The 17507-nt window shown below is 39.5% G+C and overlaps 1 protein-coding gene across 1 annotated transcript in view; it reads right to left on the bottom strand.

Annotated features, from left to right (window-relative positions):
• The window catches only part of LOC126100767 (cell division control protein 45 homolog), a 145424-nt gene that overhangs the window by 57387 nt on the left and 70530 nt on the right, over positions 1-17507 (bottom strand). The window contains exon 8 of the mRNA XM_049911387.1: positions 6795-6926. Coding sequence (XP_049767344.1) covers positions 6795-6926 — 132 coding nt within the window. The remainder of the gene's footprint in view (positions 1-6794; positions 6927-17507) is intronic.

Genomic DNA, 17507 nt, shown 5'->3' with positions numbered 1-17507 from the left:
CTTCATGGAGCAAGGGGGAATAAGAACAGAGATATAGGTGTCAGAAGGGAAAATGCACAGTTTGTCACTAGCCAATAACTTGCAAGAGACTGGGTAAGGCACTTTTTCTTTTACCCGAATCTCTTGGATAGCCCCCTCATCAAGATACATGGGACAATCCCGAGAGGAGGCAACGTGGCCACAATTGCAGTTAATATAGTGGGGAGAAGGAGGCAGACAATTGCCCTCATACACATCCCTATCACAGGTTACACATTTGGCTGGGTATCGACAAGACTTTCTAGGGTGGTTGAAATGATGGCACTGGTTGCAGCGAATTGGGTTCGGAATGTACAGCTGGACTGTGATAATTTCATAGCCTGCTTTGATCTTGGACGGAACCACCACTCTACCAAAGGTGAGATAAAGAGTGCGGGCGGGCACTAAGGAGGAATCTACCTTTTTAATTACACGATGGACGACAATAACACCCTGATCAGAGAGGTAAGATTGGATTTAGGCCTCGGTTAGACCATCGAGCAGCCTAGTGTAAATGTTACTACAGGAAGAATTCAAAGTTCTATGGGCCTCGACACAAACAGGGTAGCCATCGAGAAGCGAGGTGGCAACCAGTTGTGTTTGAGGATCAGAAGTAGTATCTAAAAACGAAGTGCCATTCTGTACTCAAGAGCAGGATTTCACAGAGCTGGCAATTGCATCAACATATTTCTGAATAATAAATGGATTTACCATGTCAAAAGATTGACCGTCTTCAGTACGTAAGACCATGAGGAACTGTGATGCAGCGGGAAGGGTATTTGAATCATTAGCCTCATTATGTTTATGTTCCGTAGACGTTGACTGTGAAGATGATTGACTTGTTGCGAGAAAATTCCCCATAATTCCCATCGTCTCCGATGGCACGCTCCTTCCAACTGGGGGTCCCCTTCACAAGGGGGCGCACCTGCCTTAGAGAATTGTTCACATCTCAGGTCACACCTCCCGAACACCTGACAGAGGGACCGATCGGCAATTTGGGAAGGTTGCAGCTCAGGCAATCACACCTCTCTGGGCCTGGCCTGTAAGGGGGGTACGTGCAAATCCTACCTGTCGACCCGGGGCTGGGAATTATGCATTACCCAGTCACCTGTAATGCGTCAGATGTGTGGGCCGGCCTTCAGGAGCACACAACCCCAATTCCTGCTTAAAACTTAAGCCATGTCCAGAACCTCTCCCTGAATCCATTTCCCTCCTCACCCCTATAACAGCCTGCATGCCTACTTTCTCATGCTCCCCACAATCCACAAACCCCAACAATCCTGGATGCTCCATTGTGGCTGGTTATTCTGTCCCTTCTGAAAGAATTTTGGCCCTCATTGACCAACACCTCCAACCAATTGCCAGACATCAAGTCTTCAACATCAAAGATGCCAACCATTTCCTTCATCACCTCTCCACCATCCTCACCCTTCTATCCCCTCGATCCCTACTTGTCACTAGTGACGCTAGTTCCCAAAGCACCAAAATTCCTCATATCCATGGTCTTCCACTATTGAACACTACCTTTCCCAACATCCTTCAGACTCATACCCCACTCACTCCTCATACGTCACTAATTTCATCCTAACCCACAACTACTTCTTCTTTGAAGAGAAGCCTTTCAAACAAATCCGCAACACAGCCATGGACACCTGTATGGCACCCTCCTATGCCAACCTGTTTATGGTCTGCCTAGAGAACACCTTCCTAGCCTCCCAAAATGCCAAACTCATAGCCTGGTTCCAGTTAACTGATGATCTCTTCATGATCTGCACTCAGGGCCAAGACAACATATCTTCATTCTTTCACAATCTCAACAGCTTCTCTCCCACGTGCTTCACCTGATAATCATCAACCCACCATGCTACTGTCCTTGATGTGACCTCAAGGAGCTTTGTCACCCAGTACCATCCCACAACTGGATCCCATATTTCACCAGGACCTTGATTACCTATCATCATGCCTAGAAATGAGTGATATCCTACCCAAGATCCTTCCCACCACTCCTAAAGTGGTGTTCTGCCACCCATCCAACCTCCACATCATCTTAGTCCATCCCTATGCCCATCCCAAACTGTTGCTACAAGGATCATATCCCCATGGAAGACCCAGGTGCAAGACCTGCTCAATCCACCCACTCAGCACTTCCTATTCTGGTTCTGTCACAAGCTTATCGTACGCCATCGGTGGTTGGGCTGCCCGTGAAAGAATCCATGTCATTTACCAGTTCTGCTGCAATCATTGTTCAGCTTTTTGTATTGGTATGACTATCAATCAGCTGTCCATAAGGATGAATGGCTGCCGCCAAACTATGGTCAAGAGCAAAGTAGACCACCATGTGGCAGAACATGCACTTGAACATAACAGGCTTGATTTCAATGGCTGCTTCACTAATGAATCATCTGGATCCTCCTCTCCACCACCCGCTTTTCTTAACTGCGCACATTGGAGTTATCGTTACAATACATTCTCCCACTCCCATAACTACCCGGCCTAAAACTACAGCAACATAGTGTTCCCACACCCTCTACACAACAGTTTCCAATCCCCCCCTCAAATCACTTCACCTCCTCCCCATTCTCATCTCACACACACTCTGTTTGCTGCCCTCACCAATGCATCCACCCATCTCTCCCTGCTCCTATCCTTTTTGGCTTCGTTTTTCACGCCTCCCTGCCACACAACCTCCTGACACTGCACCTGTTGGCATTCTAGAACCTGGACACACTTTCAGACAGTGTTCCTTCTTCCCCCACCACTACACTGCTATCCTTTATCCTTCACAGCCCATTCCAGATTGCTGCTCCAGCCTATGGGGATGTTGCAGTCTAGTGCAAGCTACCAGAGTTGGTGGTCATCCATGCATTAAGTGTGCTTGCTTGCGTGAATTAATGGTGTGTGTTTCTCTTATTCTGATGAAAGCTGTGGTTGAAAGCTTATCTATGTGTATCTTTTTATTGTGGCTGTCTGCAACTTAACGTGTCATCTTTACGGAAAGTAGCAATCTTTCTTTTCCTACACTGTTGATATTCTTACATGGAGTTTCCATTGTTTAATTTTCCTTTCCTTACGACCTTTACAGAAAGAGTTTCTTTTTATAAAACTTTGTTCTTGACTATTTTCCAATTTTTAAGCCCACCTTACAAAATATTGGGCACCTTCTAAATAGAGCACGCTGATTATTTTGAAGTGCTATAGAACAAGTACCAGTAGTTCATAATCCTTTATCACTGTAGTCAGTCATGGTAGTGAATCTGTGTGCATTTTTCAATCAGCTGTGTGGAATCAGTGCAGAAGATGTGTCAGAAAGGAACTATCACATTTGTACAAACCCTTGAGTTCACAGTGAATGTAATTCACCTATTTGTTTGCGATCCAACAAGGTCTGTCCGAAGTGTCTACATGGAATGGTGTTTGACTCATAGACATTTAACACAACATGAGTTGTTGTAAAGAGATTCAAACCAATGGGGTGTAGTGAAGAGTGTCATGCCTTGTCAATGACAGTCGGGTTTCCAACCTAATAGGAATTGCTGCTGTCAGTGACGCCAAGCCCATCTAAAACAGCTTCCGAGAAAACACTGCAAAGGGTACTGCATGCAACAGACATTTTGAGTTGGGTACTTCGCAAAAGATCATGCTCACAGAGGCATGCAATGCTGCATATTCTTAATGAGCCACATTTTACCATTTCTTCCAGTTCCATTCATTTATGACACATGAGAGGAATGATTGTTAAAATGCCTCTGTGTGTACTGTAATCAGCTTCTTATTCTCTTTGCAGTGCTATGTACTTCATAGCAGGCTTCAGTATTTTCAGTATATTCAAGTAATACCAGTTCCTTAAAGTTTGCAAGTAGGTTTTCAAGGGGTGGTTGATGCCTGCCCTCCAGCATTAGTCTATTTAGGCTTTTTAGCATTTGCACGATTTTCTCCCATGAATTACATTTATCTACGATCATTTGTGCTGCCCTTGGACACTGCTCTAAGACGGGATGCAACAGAGTTTTGCAAGCAGCCTTCTTTGTTGACTGACTGCATTTATTCCATTATCCTACCAACAAACCAAAGACTGTCACACGCTGTCCCTACAACTGAGCCTATGTCATCATTCTATTTCACATGTTCCGGCGTAACATCAAGTGCTGGCACATCGGCATGGAATATAACCTCAGAGAAGACTGTGAGATGATGTCAGCCAATAGTAAGCTAACTAGGACACTAGAAGATGAGCCCTCATCCTAACTGTTTACCTGAGACTTGTGCCTTATATTAATAGCTTGCATGGAAATTGTATATAGCGAAAGACAGTGATTATTTGCACGTCGCCAATTGCGTCAGAGTTAAGTGTGGTCGGTTCAATTTATTGTAATAAACTCCATTAATATGATTTGCTTTTATATTAATAAGATTTGCTTGTATGTTGTCTAGCTATTCAAGAAAATAACTCCCTAGGCACCCTATATTGCATCAGTGGGCAGGATCCAACATCACAGTCCCACAGACTGTTACAATTAATAAAATGTTCTGGGCTATTATGCCATGGTCAAATGGATTTCACTTTAAAACACGACGTTTCATCCAAATCTGCGGAGGACATTTTCAAGGGGGATTATAGCATTGTTGAATGTCTGATTCACACCCTGTTTCACTGCTGAGCCAAGGTAGAAATGCAAAATTCCACTTTTGAATGCTCGTTCACAAAGAAAAGTCTATACAGGAATACTGTTCCATGTTCATTCTACATTACAGAAAATATGATTGATGATAGTGTCAGTGACAGTGAGAAACAGCTAAAACAGTTAAAATTAAACTAGGCACTAATGCCTCATACAATACCTGTCAGGTTCTATACAGAATTTGCAACTGAGTTAGTACCCCATATAATCGTAGGTCCCTGCAACAAATTTTGTTGGCTACAATCATCTCTGTAGGTACTATGAATTCATTTATATGAATTTTCAAAGTTGTAAAGTCCTTTTTGAAACACTCTGTATAATTTGGGGGAAACAGCACATTAAGAATTAAGACTCTTGATAATATCTTGCAACAAGGAACTTTCATTCAGTACAATGTTAGTCTTTTTCTTGACACTTTTGGTAGGGTCAACACCAGTCCTGCAGTAAGCTGAATCAATTAATATATATATCTTTGGCTTCCCTCTGACAACCATGCCTCCATCCTTGCTACCCTACCTATTTTCCTTTCCCTGTTGCTTCATAGCCTGGGTTGTGAGTAACTGAATCTCCTTTCCCTTCTTCCCTTTCTTTCCCCTCTCTCCTCCCTGATGAAGGAACATTTGTTCCGAAAGCTAGGAATGTAAATTTTCGGTTCTGTTTTATGTGTATCTATCGGCTGTACTGAGCTGAGGTAAGTACTGGCCAGCCCCTCTATCTCTTTGTTAGTATTTGTTTAATATATAGTACATCTTTTGAATGTAATCCTGGTTTCCAACTCTGCTGTAGCATTGTGTGTATGTGTGTGTGTGTGTGTGTGTGTGTGTGTGGGGGGGGGGGGGGAGGGGCGCATTTCCTTTTCTGACATGGGCTTTGGCCAAAAGCTAATGTGGAAGTGTCTTTTAATTGTGCCTGTCTGCAACTTAATGTGTCACCTTCATGGTAAGCAGCAATCTAACTTTCCCTTATATTGAGAAATAATTTACAGGAAGATAAAATCTCAATGTGTACTGTCACAAGTCGTATCTCTGCATTGTGTTCCACAATGTATTAGTTCCGAGCACATGTCCCCACCGGAAACAATACAGTTATAGTTAAAAATCAGCACTCGTATGGTTGCCAACTCCACCTTATCAAGAGTAAATTGAGTAATGGTCTTATTGATGAGAACCTGGAATTACGCCAAAAATTAAAAAAAAACAACATATAAATTTGACTAGCCTAAGAAGATGCAAGGCCACTGCTCAAATTACTGTTTTCGTCAGTCACTGTCATGATTTAATTTTATGGATACTTTACAACATAATTTTACAAAGGTATGATACTGTTGTTAAGTATGATATCAAGTTTTATTCAATGTACCTATAGGGTAACTAAGACTTAAGACTTGAAGAAGAGTTTGTTGAGTTAATCTTATGGAGCACTATGGAGTAAAGGAAGATGTGGTCTCGACTATTGAGAAAGATATGTTGAAATAGCTTGGATATACAGAGAGGATGGACAAAAGCAGGTAGATGAAAAAATTATACATGACAAATGTGGGTGGGAGAGCTCAAACAGGTCAATCTTAGCAAACATAGCTCAATCAGATTCAGTACATTTATAGTGAAGGTCAGCCCTGGACTTCCGTAACAACACCGTTTATCAATGAACCTACCTATACAGTTCAAGTTTACAAAATTTGGCTCTTGTAAGATATTTCAGTAATTGTACTGTTGATATTTGGCTCTGCTGAGTAATTAGTTTGCTGCTGGCCACTGCGCTAGTGAACACACACACACACACACACACACACACACACAGCATATCAGTGTTTTAAATTCCCATGCAAGGCGTTCCCTTGGTACATTTGTGCCTCGAAAACGACAGGGGATGAACTTGTCAAAATATCGGCAATTGTTGAAGATGTCACCTGGCTGGCCTCCCATGAGTAATTTCAACAATTTATATACCAGGAAAAACTCTCAAATTTCACACTCCAGAGATAACATGAAGCAATTTTCAGCAAATATCATTACCAATGATATTGTAAGAATCAATAAATTTACATTTTAGAAAAAACAGACATAAAACAAAGGCAAACAAAAACAGGTAACTCACCCCATCTCAACCAGCAACTCGTTCATCTTCTTTTCACCCTTCAGTGTCCAGAGTCTGAGTTTACAAGAGGGGTAAACAGAATACCGCAAGCTACTTTCCACTGTCCAGTGGCGATACAATGCCAAAAGAAGACTAGCAAGTTAAGGGAAAAATAAATCTTTTTTTATGAAACATGTACACCAAAAATATTATTCTCACAAGACTCATTATTACAAGGTTCGAAATTTGTGTGACCTTATTACATTGTTTAGTTTCTTTATTTTCAGTGAAGCTAAATCAAGGTAGGAGGAGGAGGAGATTGCTGTTTAACGTCCCGTCGACAACGAGGTCATGAGAGACGGAGCACAAGCTCGGATTAGGGAAGGAAATCGGCCGTGCCCTTTCTAAGGAACCATCCCGGCATTTGCCTGAAGCGATTTAGGGACATCACGGAAAATCTAAATCAGGATGGCCGGATGCAGGATTGAACCGTCGTCCTCCCGAATGCGAGTCCAGTGTGCTAACCACTGCACCACCTCGCTCGGTATCAAGGTAGGAATGTAACATATATAGGAGATTAGATTACTAATCATCAAGAAGATACTGCCAACTCTGCTGCCTACCAGAAGACAGGGTTTGTATATGAAACCGAGGAGCTAAAAAATTAACATTCAAACACAGAGTTACTGGTTTTGCACAGGTGAGTACATCAAATACAACCGGCAGACTTAAATCTCACATTTAATTATACATCAAACAAGCCAAGATCTAAGTACGAGACTATTTCCTGAATCTATTTCAGTGCTGCAAAATAATGACAAGAATTATTTACAGAAGAACAGAAAACTGATTATAAGATGACCATCAGTAAGTAAGTAAGTCAATAAGTAACCAAAAGCAAAATGAGGTAATGGAATGTAGTCAAATTAAATCAGGTTCAATAGATTATGAAATGAGACACTAAAAGTGGTAGAAGAGTTCTGATATTTGGGCAGCAAAGTAACTGATGATGGCTGAAGTAGAGAGTATAAAAAATACAGACTGGCTGTAACAAGGAAAGTGTTTCTGCAAAAGAGAACCTTGTTAACATCTAATACAGATTTAAGTGTTAAGAAGTCTTTTGAAGGAATTGTCTGGAGAGTAGCCTTGTATGGAAGTGAAATGTGTGCAATAAGTAGTTCAGACAAAAAGAGAATAGAATCTTTCCCAATTCTGTAAGTTTACCTCTGAAGATTGAGTAACTAATGGGGTGGTACTGAATAGAACTGGGGAGAAAAATCTTTATGGCACAACTTGACTAAAAGAAATCAGTTGACAGGACATGTAATGAGGCATCAAGGCATTGTCAATCTGGCAATGGGGAGAAAGTAGCGAATGAAAACTGTACATGGAGACCAAAGGATGAATACAGATTCAAATGGATGTAGATTGCAGTAGCCTAGTTATTCAGAGATGAATGGGCTGGCACAGGACAGACCAGCATGGAGACAACTGCATCAACCCAGTCTTTGGACTGAAGAAAACAACAACAACAACAACAGCAGCAGCACACTGTGACAATGTACCACCACCCATTCTCTTTTGGATACACTGAGGTTGACTACCCACTTCTGGAAAAACACTCTCAAGGCTGGAATGTGATTTGTGACTTCTCAACATCTCATGAGTCATTATAGCAATCTACTCAACTTTTGATTCTTCGTTGGGAATTTCAGAGTTACAATCACTGAGGCACAGTAGTAATCAAACCTTGGAGGATGCAAAAATCTGATCTAATTTGTATAACAGTACAGCAAAACCCCTTTTTATACTTTTCAGCAGACTGACACAACAAAGTGTACAATGCAGGAAAGTGTAAAATACAGGTAAGCATACTAAACACAACAAGTGAAAATCAATAAATTACTCTTAATGTCATTCTATTTTGTTCAAAATTTTTTCTATTTTGTTCAAAATATGAAACTGAAACAATTTAAATTTTGCCTGTTTAAAAAATCTGAAATAATTGTTTTTGTTTCTTTTTAACAGTAATTAGCTCTACATGTCTCTGCACAGAATACAAAGCATCAATCATAAAAGCAGTGACTGGCTGCTGACACACACAAATGCATGCACAGGTTTCCTTCTTTGTTGTGATCATGCCCAATGGCATAAATAAAATACAGAAGCAAAAGAATTTTGTGAAACCACTTTAAAAAGATATTCATGTTCTGATGTGAGACATATTATTGATAATCAACATAAAATTATGGCAAATAATACTTTTAACACAATACTGGTGAAAACACTCAATCTGGCAGTCTTCGTAAACAGAGAATAGGCACGAAATCTAAAGCTTGCTTCTGACAAGGTCACTCAGTTCAGGAACATCCTGTGTGATAAGGAGGGTGGAAATTGCTATCATGTTATGGAGCATCTTGCAGAAGAATGTTTACATTACATCAGCTCGTACCAGCCTAAGGCTGGGGGCCTAGTATGGATTAGTGTATTTCACACAGAAGTAACAATGATTCGAGAAACCCCACTATATAGATGGCTATCTTCAAAAGTGTTGTTGATCTGTGTATACAACTATGAAATCAAATTAAAGCTGTTGTAATACAATGCATTGGGCAGAAGGAAGTTTGCTACTAGAGTCACTAGGATCAGAGAGTGATTATCATTAAGGCAGTGACTCAGCATAAAACACTGCAAACCTACAACACAGACTGCTGTGACCCAACACACTGACAGTGGAATCTCACTTACTGTGATAATGCTACTTTACATGAGCAATAAATCTACATGTACTCTGTGTTTTCTGCTTTGTTCCAAGGCTGAGTTTCAGCATGAATATGACGCAATTTTTGCAGGAATCTGTATGAAAAACAATATTAAAGGTTGTGATAACATCAAAGAAAACTTAAAATGTGGGAAATGTTGTGACATGGAATCATTAATCATGAGAAAGAATTGTATTGAGAGAATAGGAGTTCTGTTGGGACAACAAAAATGAATGTAAGACGTGGGAAAATGTAAAATGCAGGGACATAAAAATGAGGCTTTACTGTATTTATTGACTTTCTATTTAATCATGATGAAGATTAATTTCCTTCATTCTTTGATTTCTTTTACATAATATTTGTACACAGTGCATATATTTTGTCAATTTGATGGAATACCACAGTTTACAAACTGTAAGGCACACCTTAGTTTTTATGCAAAAATTTTTAAAATAACATTTTTACCATTTTTACTATTGGATTGTAAAGACAGACTAAAAAAATCTTAGTTTATAAACCAAACTGACCTTCAAAATTCCTGAAAATTTTCACGTGAACTTTCTTCTTCTCCTTGTACTTCTTCCTCTTCCTCGCCATTGTTGTCCTCTTCATACATAAGGTGGTCTTCACTGCCATCGAGAGTGTTATTTATGAAAGATTTAACAATAAAGTCTTCTCTCACTCTAGACCACAACCGGTTTATCAAAAGACACACTTGTTTGACTGTAGTTCATTTTAGAGCTCTCTTCGATGTGAATTCATGTTGGGTTTCATCCATCATCCATTTGTTCCATTCCTCTCTCATAAACACTTTAAATGGTTTATTAACTGAGACATCAAGAGGTTGCAATTGAGAAGTAAATCCTCCTAGAATTACAGCAAGCTCTGTATTTCCCTGTCTCAATTTCTCTTTCAGCTAACAGTGCTTCAATAAAGCACATTTCCTTCTTTTCCCACACTCTGTTAATCCATAATTTCATACCAGCCTTGTCCATTCATCCTTCATCATGTACATGAAAAACACAACTTGGCAGTATTTCAGAAGATTTTGGCATTGTATTGCACTTGAAAATGATCATTGGGTTAAGTTTAGTACTGTTAGCACAACATAAAAGGACAAAAGTGTAGTGCATTTTTTCATGTTCACTTGCTTTTATATTTACAGTTTTAGCACCTTTCATGGCAACAGTTCTGTTACTCAGACATCAAATTTCAAGGAGTTTCATCCAAATTCGCTATTTTGCTAAGTTCCACACTGATTTTCTTTCAATGTTGAATAATAATAGAATGGAAGGATAATATTTTCTCTTTATACTCTTGTGGCATTTTCTGAGCTATTTTGGTTTTGGTTCACATGCTAAGTCCATGATGCTTCATAAATCTTTAGCACCAAACAACTTCACTTTTAACGTCTGTTAATCTCCACTGTAGCGCTAGGTTATGAGTGTGTGTATTTGACATTGTCATATCTCTCTTTCTCTTCCCAGATCTTCTCTACTAGCCCACCAATCGCGAATGGTATTTTTTCTGTTGGTGAAGAACCAAAATGTCGCTAATCAGCTCTGTTTCCCTGTTCTTCTGCATATACTGTTACTTTCAATTTATAGTTCACATCATATAAATACCTTTTATTTTTTCCATTACAAAACTACCACTAACAAAAATACTGTAATGTTACTGATAACACAAATCATTTTCAATTCGGGCTCACTGGCGCTGTAGACTGCAATGACACTTTCCAGGCTGGACAGTGTTGGGTTTTGTGATGGTGGGATGGAAGGGGGACAGCATTAGCAAGCTTGTAAATCCCTGCAACTCATGTTTGTCACATCGGTGTACTGCTGCCACCAGTTGAATCCAATGTTGCAGATAGATAGGTTTCCTGTGGCATCAAATATATGGCCATTTTCAAGACTGGTGCGAATTTTAAATCAAACACGGGATATATTTACATTAATTTCGAGTATAAGACACATCTAAACTGTGGAGGCAATGTTTTGAAGAAAAAAGTGCGTCTTATAGCCCATAAAGTGTGTTAGTAAAGTTGGTAGTTCTGTCAGTAAAACAATTTTCAATACTGTAATATAGTCCAAACAGTAGTCTGAGACTCAAACTGGTTCTTGTTACTGAATAAGACAGCAAATTTGCCAATATTTCTCACTTTAGTGCAGATTTTTAACAAACTTCTTGCATTCTGTATTATTTATAGTACTTAATCTAACAACTACAATATGAAAATGATAGACAGCTACTCACTACAAAAAAGAGGCACTGAGTCACGGATGGGCACTATGAAAAAGAGCACAAGTAATATTTTTAGTTTACAGATAAATTTCTTCTTCTGAAGCAGAACTTTGTCTGAAAGCAAAAGATATTTCTAGCATTCTTTTGTGTTGTGCCAGTCTGCGACTCAGTATCTCCCATATGTGGGGAGCAGCTATCAACCCTTCCCATATTGTTATTTCATCCTGGACTTTCCATTGTTTCACCTTATTTTTAACATCCTTCTACGGAGCCACATTTAAAATGCTTAAAATTCCTTCTTTTACAAGTTTATTTGCCAAAATGATCACTAGTGGAGAGTTTTCACACTGTCTCATTGTCTTAATTCAGCAATATTTCAGTTCCTCATATGTTCCCCTCTTCTACATCTTTCAAGGGCACCCTACCAAGTCTAGGTTATGAAATGAATCCATAATCATATCTGGTTCAGCATCACTCTTTTAAATATTAGGGGTAATTCAGATGGTACTTTTCAAAGTATCTCAATTTGTTTCAAGTACGTTTTTTCTTCCGTGAGAGTGTTCAGAATGAAGCTGAAACCTATCACAGACCTCCGAACAACTCCCTTCTTTCCTATTGCTTCCACCAAAGTTGTATTTGTCAATAAATATGTCTTCCTTATGCCCCTCATCCCATTCTATAGCAATCCACTCACGCTAGACTACTAAGTATCTATGAAACAGTCTCAATTATTTTTACCATTTCCCAAATTTCCTAGTTATTTTATACGAATCACGATGTGACTTACACATAAACTCATAGGATGTTGTTCTTCTTCTTGTTAGCATTTTTTAGTGGAAATAATAGCGTCAGTACTGTTGTGCTCATATTAACTCACTGTATTATCCATTTTTCCATTCAGAACAATGTCAACATTTGTTACAGCATTCACCAATACTATTGTTATAGCCTAATAGTCAATTCACCAAAAGTCTTTCTATTTACTTTCACTACTGCTAATTAAACTTCCGCATATCAATTTCCTCCTACAAATATTCCACCTATTCTTTTCACGAAAGTCATGTAATAAAGTCTGCACGGAAAAGTACAAACAGCTGCCAAAATGAAATGTATATTACTTCATTGTTAAGTCTGGCATAAATTTATCCATCATTTATTCATTTGTTGCTTGCAGACTGAGCCATGAAAAAATATTAAATTTACCACTTACATAATGTTTCTAGTGTCATCTGCCTGCTATATTACAGTTTTCCGGAACTGTTTGCTTTTCTATCAAATATGATGTGTTCAGTAGTATACGAAACTTTTTTAGGAAAATTATTTTTCACCATATGAGAGTCCAATCCCCATATTTTTTTAAAGTAATGTTTGCATTAAACTTACACAATCAAAATTCATCAACATTTAAATCAATATTTTGCAAGTCACTTTACAGTATGTGGAATAGGGTACTTCCTGGTAACACGAACATTTTTCCTCTTCCCTGTTCAGTTGATGAGTAATGTGTGGGAAGAATGTCATTAATATTTTGCATGAGCTGCTAATCTTGTGGTTAGGATTTATGTCTCAACTAAGGAGACTTTCTCAAAAATAAATGAGGAAACATTAATTATTTATTCTCCTACTCTCTTTGACATTCCCCTATTTTTTGGTGCTAAAGATTTATGAAGCATCATGGACTTAGCATGTGAACCAAAACCAAAATAGCTCAGAAAATGCCACAAGAGTATAAAGAGAAAATATTATCCTTCCATTCTATTATTATTCAACATTGAAAGAAAATCAGTGTGGAACTAAGCAAAATAGCGAATTTGGATGAAACTCCTTGAAATTTGATGTCTGAGTAACAGAACTGTTGCCATGAAAGGTGCTAAAACTGTAAATATAAAAGCAAGTGAACATGAAAAAATGCACTACACTTTTGTCCTTTTATGTTGTGCTAACAGTACTAAACTTAACCCAATGATCATTTTCAAGTGCAATACAATGCCAAAATCTTCTGAAATACCTAGCAGCCCTTTGACACTGGTTACTCCTTATATTTTCCTTGACTGCAGCCAATTTTTGTTGCATTTATGCTTATAATGTAGTTATTACTATTCCTTATCTCTGATTTGTCTATTGCCCTTTCTGACTTAAAGCTAGTTTTAGCAATTTGTATTTATAAATTCAAGCACCCCCCATGAACCATGGACCTTGCCGTTGGTGGGGAGGCTTGCGTGCCTCAGCGATACAGATGGCCGTACCGTAGGTGCAACCACAACGGAGGGGTATCTGTTGAGAGGCCAGACAAACATGTGGTTCCTGAAGAGGGGCAGCAGCCTTTTCAGTAGTTGCAGGGGCAACAGTCTGGATGATTGACTGATCTGGCCTTGTAACATTAACCAAAACGGCCTTGCTGTGCTGGTACTGCGAACGGCTGAAAGCAAGGGGAAACTACAGCCGTAATTTTTCCCGAGGACATGCAGCTCTACTGTATGATTAAATGATGATGGCGTCCTCTTGGGTAAAATATTCCGGAGGTAAAATAGTCCCCCATTCGGATCTCCGGGCGGGGACTACTCAGGAGGACGTCGTTATCAGGAGAAAAAAAACTGGCGTTCTACGGATCGGAGCGTGGAATGTCAGATCACTTAATCGGGCAGGTAGGTTAGAAAATTTAAAAAGGGAGATGGATAGATTAAAGTTAGATATAGTGGGAATTAGTGAAGTTCGGTGGCAGGAGGAACAAGACTTTTGGTCAGGTGATTACAGGGTTATAAATACAAAATCAAATAGGGGTAATGCAGGAGTAGGTTTAATAATGAATAAAAAAATAGGAGTGCGGGTTAGCTACTACAAACAGCATAGTGAACGCATTATTGTGGCCAAGATAGACACAAAGCCCACGCCTACTACAGTAGTACAAGTTTATATGCCAACTACCTCTGCAGATGATGAAGAAATAGATGAAATGTATGACGAGATAAAAGAAATTATTCAGGTAGTGAAGGGAGACGAAAATTTAATAGTCATGGGTGACTGGAATTCGTCAGTAGGAAAAGGGAGAGAAGGAAACATAGTAGGTGAATATGGATTGGGGGGAAGGAATGAAAGAGGAAGCCGCCTTGTAGAATTTTGCACAGAGCATAACTTAATCATAGCTAACACTTGGTTCAAGAATCATGAAAGGAGGCTGTATACATGGAAGAAGCCTGGAGATACTGACAGGTTTCAGATAGATTATATAATGGTAAGACAGAGATTTAGGAACCAGGTTTTAAATTGTAAGACATTTCCTGGGGCAGATGTAGATTCTGACCACAATCTATTGGTTATGAACTGCAGATTAAAACTGAAGAAACTGCAAAAAGGTGGGAATTTAAGGAGATGGGACCTGGATAAACTGAAAGAACCAGAGGTTGTACAGAGTTTCAGGGAGAGTATTAGGGAACAATTGACTGGAATGGGGGAAAGAAATACAGTAGAAGAAGAATGGGTAGCTCTGAGGGATGAAGTGGTGAAGGCAGCAGAGGATCAAGTAGGTAAAAAGACGCGGGCTAATAGAAATCCTTGGGTAACAGAAGAAATATTGAATTTAATTGATGAAAGGAGAAAATATAAAAATGCAGTAAGTGAAGCAGGCAAAAAGGAATACAAACGTCTCAAAAATGAAATCGACAGGAAGTGCAAAATGGCTAAGCAGGGATGGCTAGAGGACAAATGTAAGGATGTAGAGGCTTGTCTCATTAGGGGTAAGATAGATACTGCCTACAGGAAAATTAAAGAGACCTTTGGAGAGAAGAGAACCACTTGTATGAATATCAAGAGCTCAGATGGCAACCCAGTTCTAAGCAAAGAAGGGAAAGCAGAAAGGTGGAAGGAGTATATAGAGGGTTTATACAAGGGCGATGTACTTGAGGACAATATTATGGAAATGGAAGAGGATATAGATGAAGATGAAATGGGAGATACGATACTGCGTGAAGAGTTTGACAGAGCACTGAAAGACCTGAGTCGAAACAAGGCCCCCGGAATAGACAACATTCCATTGGAACTACTGACAGCCTTGGAAGAGCCAGTCCTGACAACTCTCTACCATCTGGTGAGCAAGATGTATGAAACAGGCGAAATACCCTCAGACTTCAAGAAGAATATAATAATTCCACTCCCAAAGAAAGCAGGTGTTGACAGATGCGAAAATTACCGAACAATCAGTTTAATAAGCCACAGCTGCAAAATACTAACGCGAATTCTTTACAGACGAATGGAAAAACTGGTAGAAGCCGACCTCGGGGAAGATCAGTTTGGATTCCGTAGAAATGTTGGAACACGTGAGGCAATACTGACCTTACGACTTATCTTGGAAGAAAGATTAAGAAAAGGCAAACCTACATTTCTAGCATTTGTAGACTTAGAGAAAGCTTTTGACAATGTTGACTGGAATACTCTCTTTCAAATTCTGAAGGTGGCAGGGGTAAAATATAGGGAGCGAAAGGCTATTTACAATTTGTACAGAAACCAGATGGCAGTTATAAGAGTCGATGGGCATGAAAGGGAAGCAGTGGTTGGGAAAGGAGTGAGACAGGGTTGTAGCCTCTCCCCGATGTTATTCAATCTGTATATTGAGCAAGCAGTAAAGGAAACAAAAGAAAAATTCGGAGTAGGTATTAAAATTCATGGAGAAGAAGTAAAAACTTTGAGGTTCGCCGATGACATTGTAATTCTGTCAGAGACAGCAAAGGACTTGGAAGAGCAGTTGAACGGAATGGACAGTGTCTTGAAAGGAGGATATAAGATGAACATCAACAAAAGCAAAACGAGGATAATGGAATGTAGTCAAATTAAGTCGGGTGATGCTGAGGGAATTAGATTAGGAAATGAGACACTTAAAGTTGTAAAGGAGTTTTGCTATTTAGGGAGTAAAATAACCGATGATGGTCGAAGTAGAGAGGATATAAAATGTAGACTGGCAATGGCAAGGAAAGCGTTTCTCAAGAAGAGAAATTTGTTAGCATCGAATATAGATTTAGGTGTCAGGAAGTCGTTTCTGAAAGTATTTGTATGGAGTGTAGCCATGTATGGAAGTGAGACATGGGCGATAACTAGTTTGGACAAGAAGAGAATAGAAGCTTTCGAAATGTGGTGCTACAGAAGAATGCTGAAGATAAGGTGGGTAGATCACGTAACTAATGAGGAGGTATTGAATAGGATTGGGGAGAAGAGAAGTTTGTGGCACAACTTGACTAGAAGAAGGGATCGGTTGGTAGGACATGTTCTGAGGCATCGAGGGATCACAAATTTAGCATTGGAGGGCAGCGTGGAGGGTAAAAATCGTAGAGGGAGACCAAGAGATCAATACACTAAGCAGATTCAGAAGGATGTAGGTTGCAGTAGGTACTGGGAGATGAAGAAGCTTGCACAGGATAGAGTAGCATGGAGAGCTGCATCAAACCAGTCTCAGGACTGAAGACCACAACAACAACAACAACAACAAATTCAAGCAGTAGAATGCAGTCCACCCATCACGTGAAGTAACATAAGAAGCAATATGACTGCATAGGGCTGTATTAAAACAATAAAAATTAGGTAGTAAGTATGAAATTTGGAATTTTTTTAATTCCTACTTTGAGGGTTTTTAGTGTGTGTGTGTGTGTGTGTGTGTGTGTGTGTGTGTGTGTGTGTGTGAGAGAGTGTGTGTGTGTGTGTGTGTGTGAATGAGAGAGAGAATTTGTGACACTCCTGTTCT

Source organism: Schistocerca cancellata, chromosome 9 (genome assembly GCF_023864275.1).
Source record: "Schistocerca cancellata isolate TAMUIC-IGC-003103 chromosome 9, iqSchCanc2.1, whole genome shotgun sequence".
Taxonomy (NCBI): Eukaryota; Metazoa; Arthropoda; class Insecta; order Orthoptera; family Acrididae; genus Schistocerca; species Schistocerca cancellata.
Note: the sequence above shows the minus strand (reverse complement) of the source record. Positions and strands in the feature narration are given on the sequence as shown.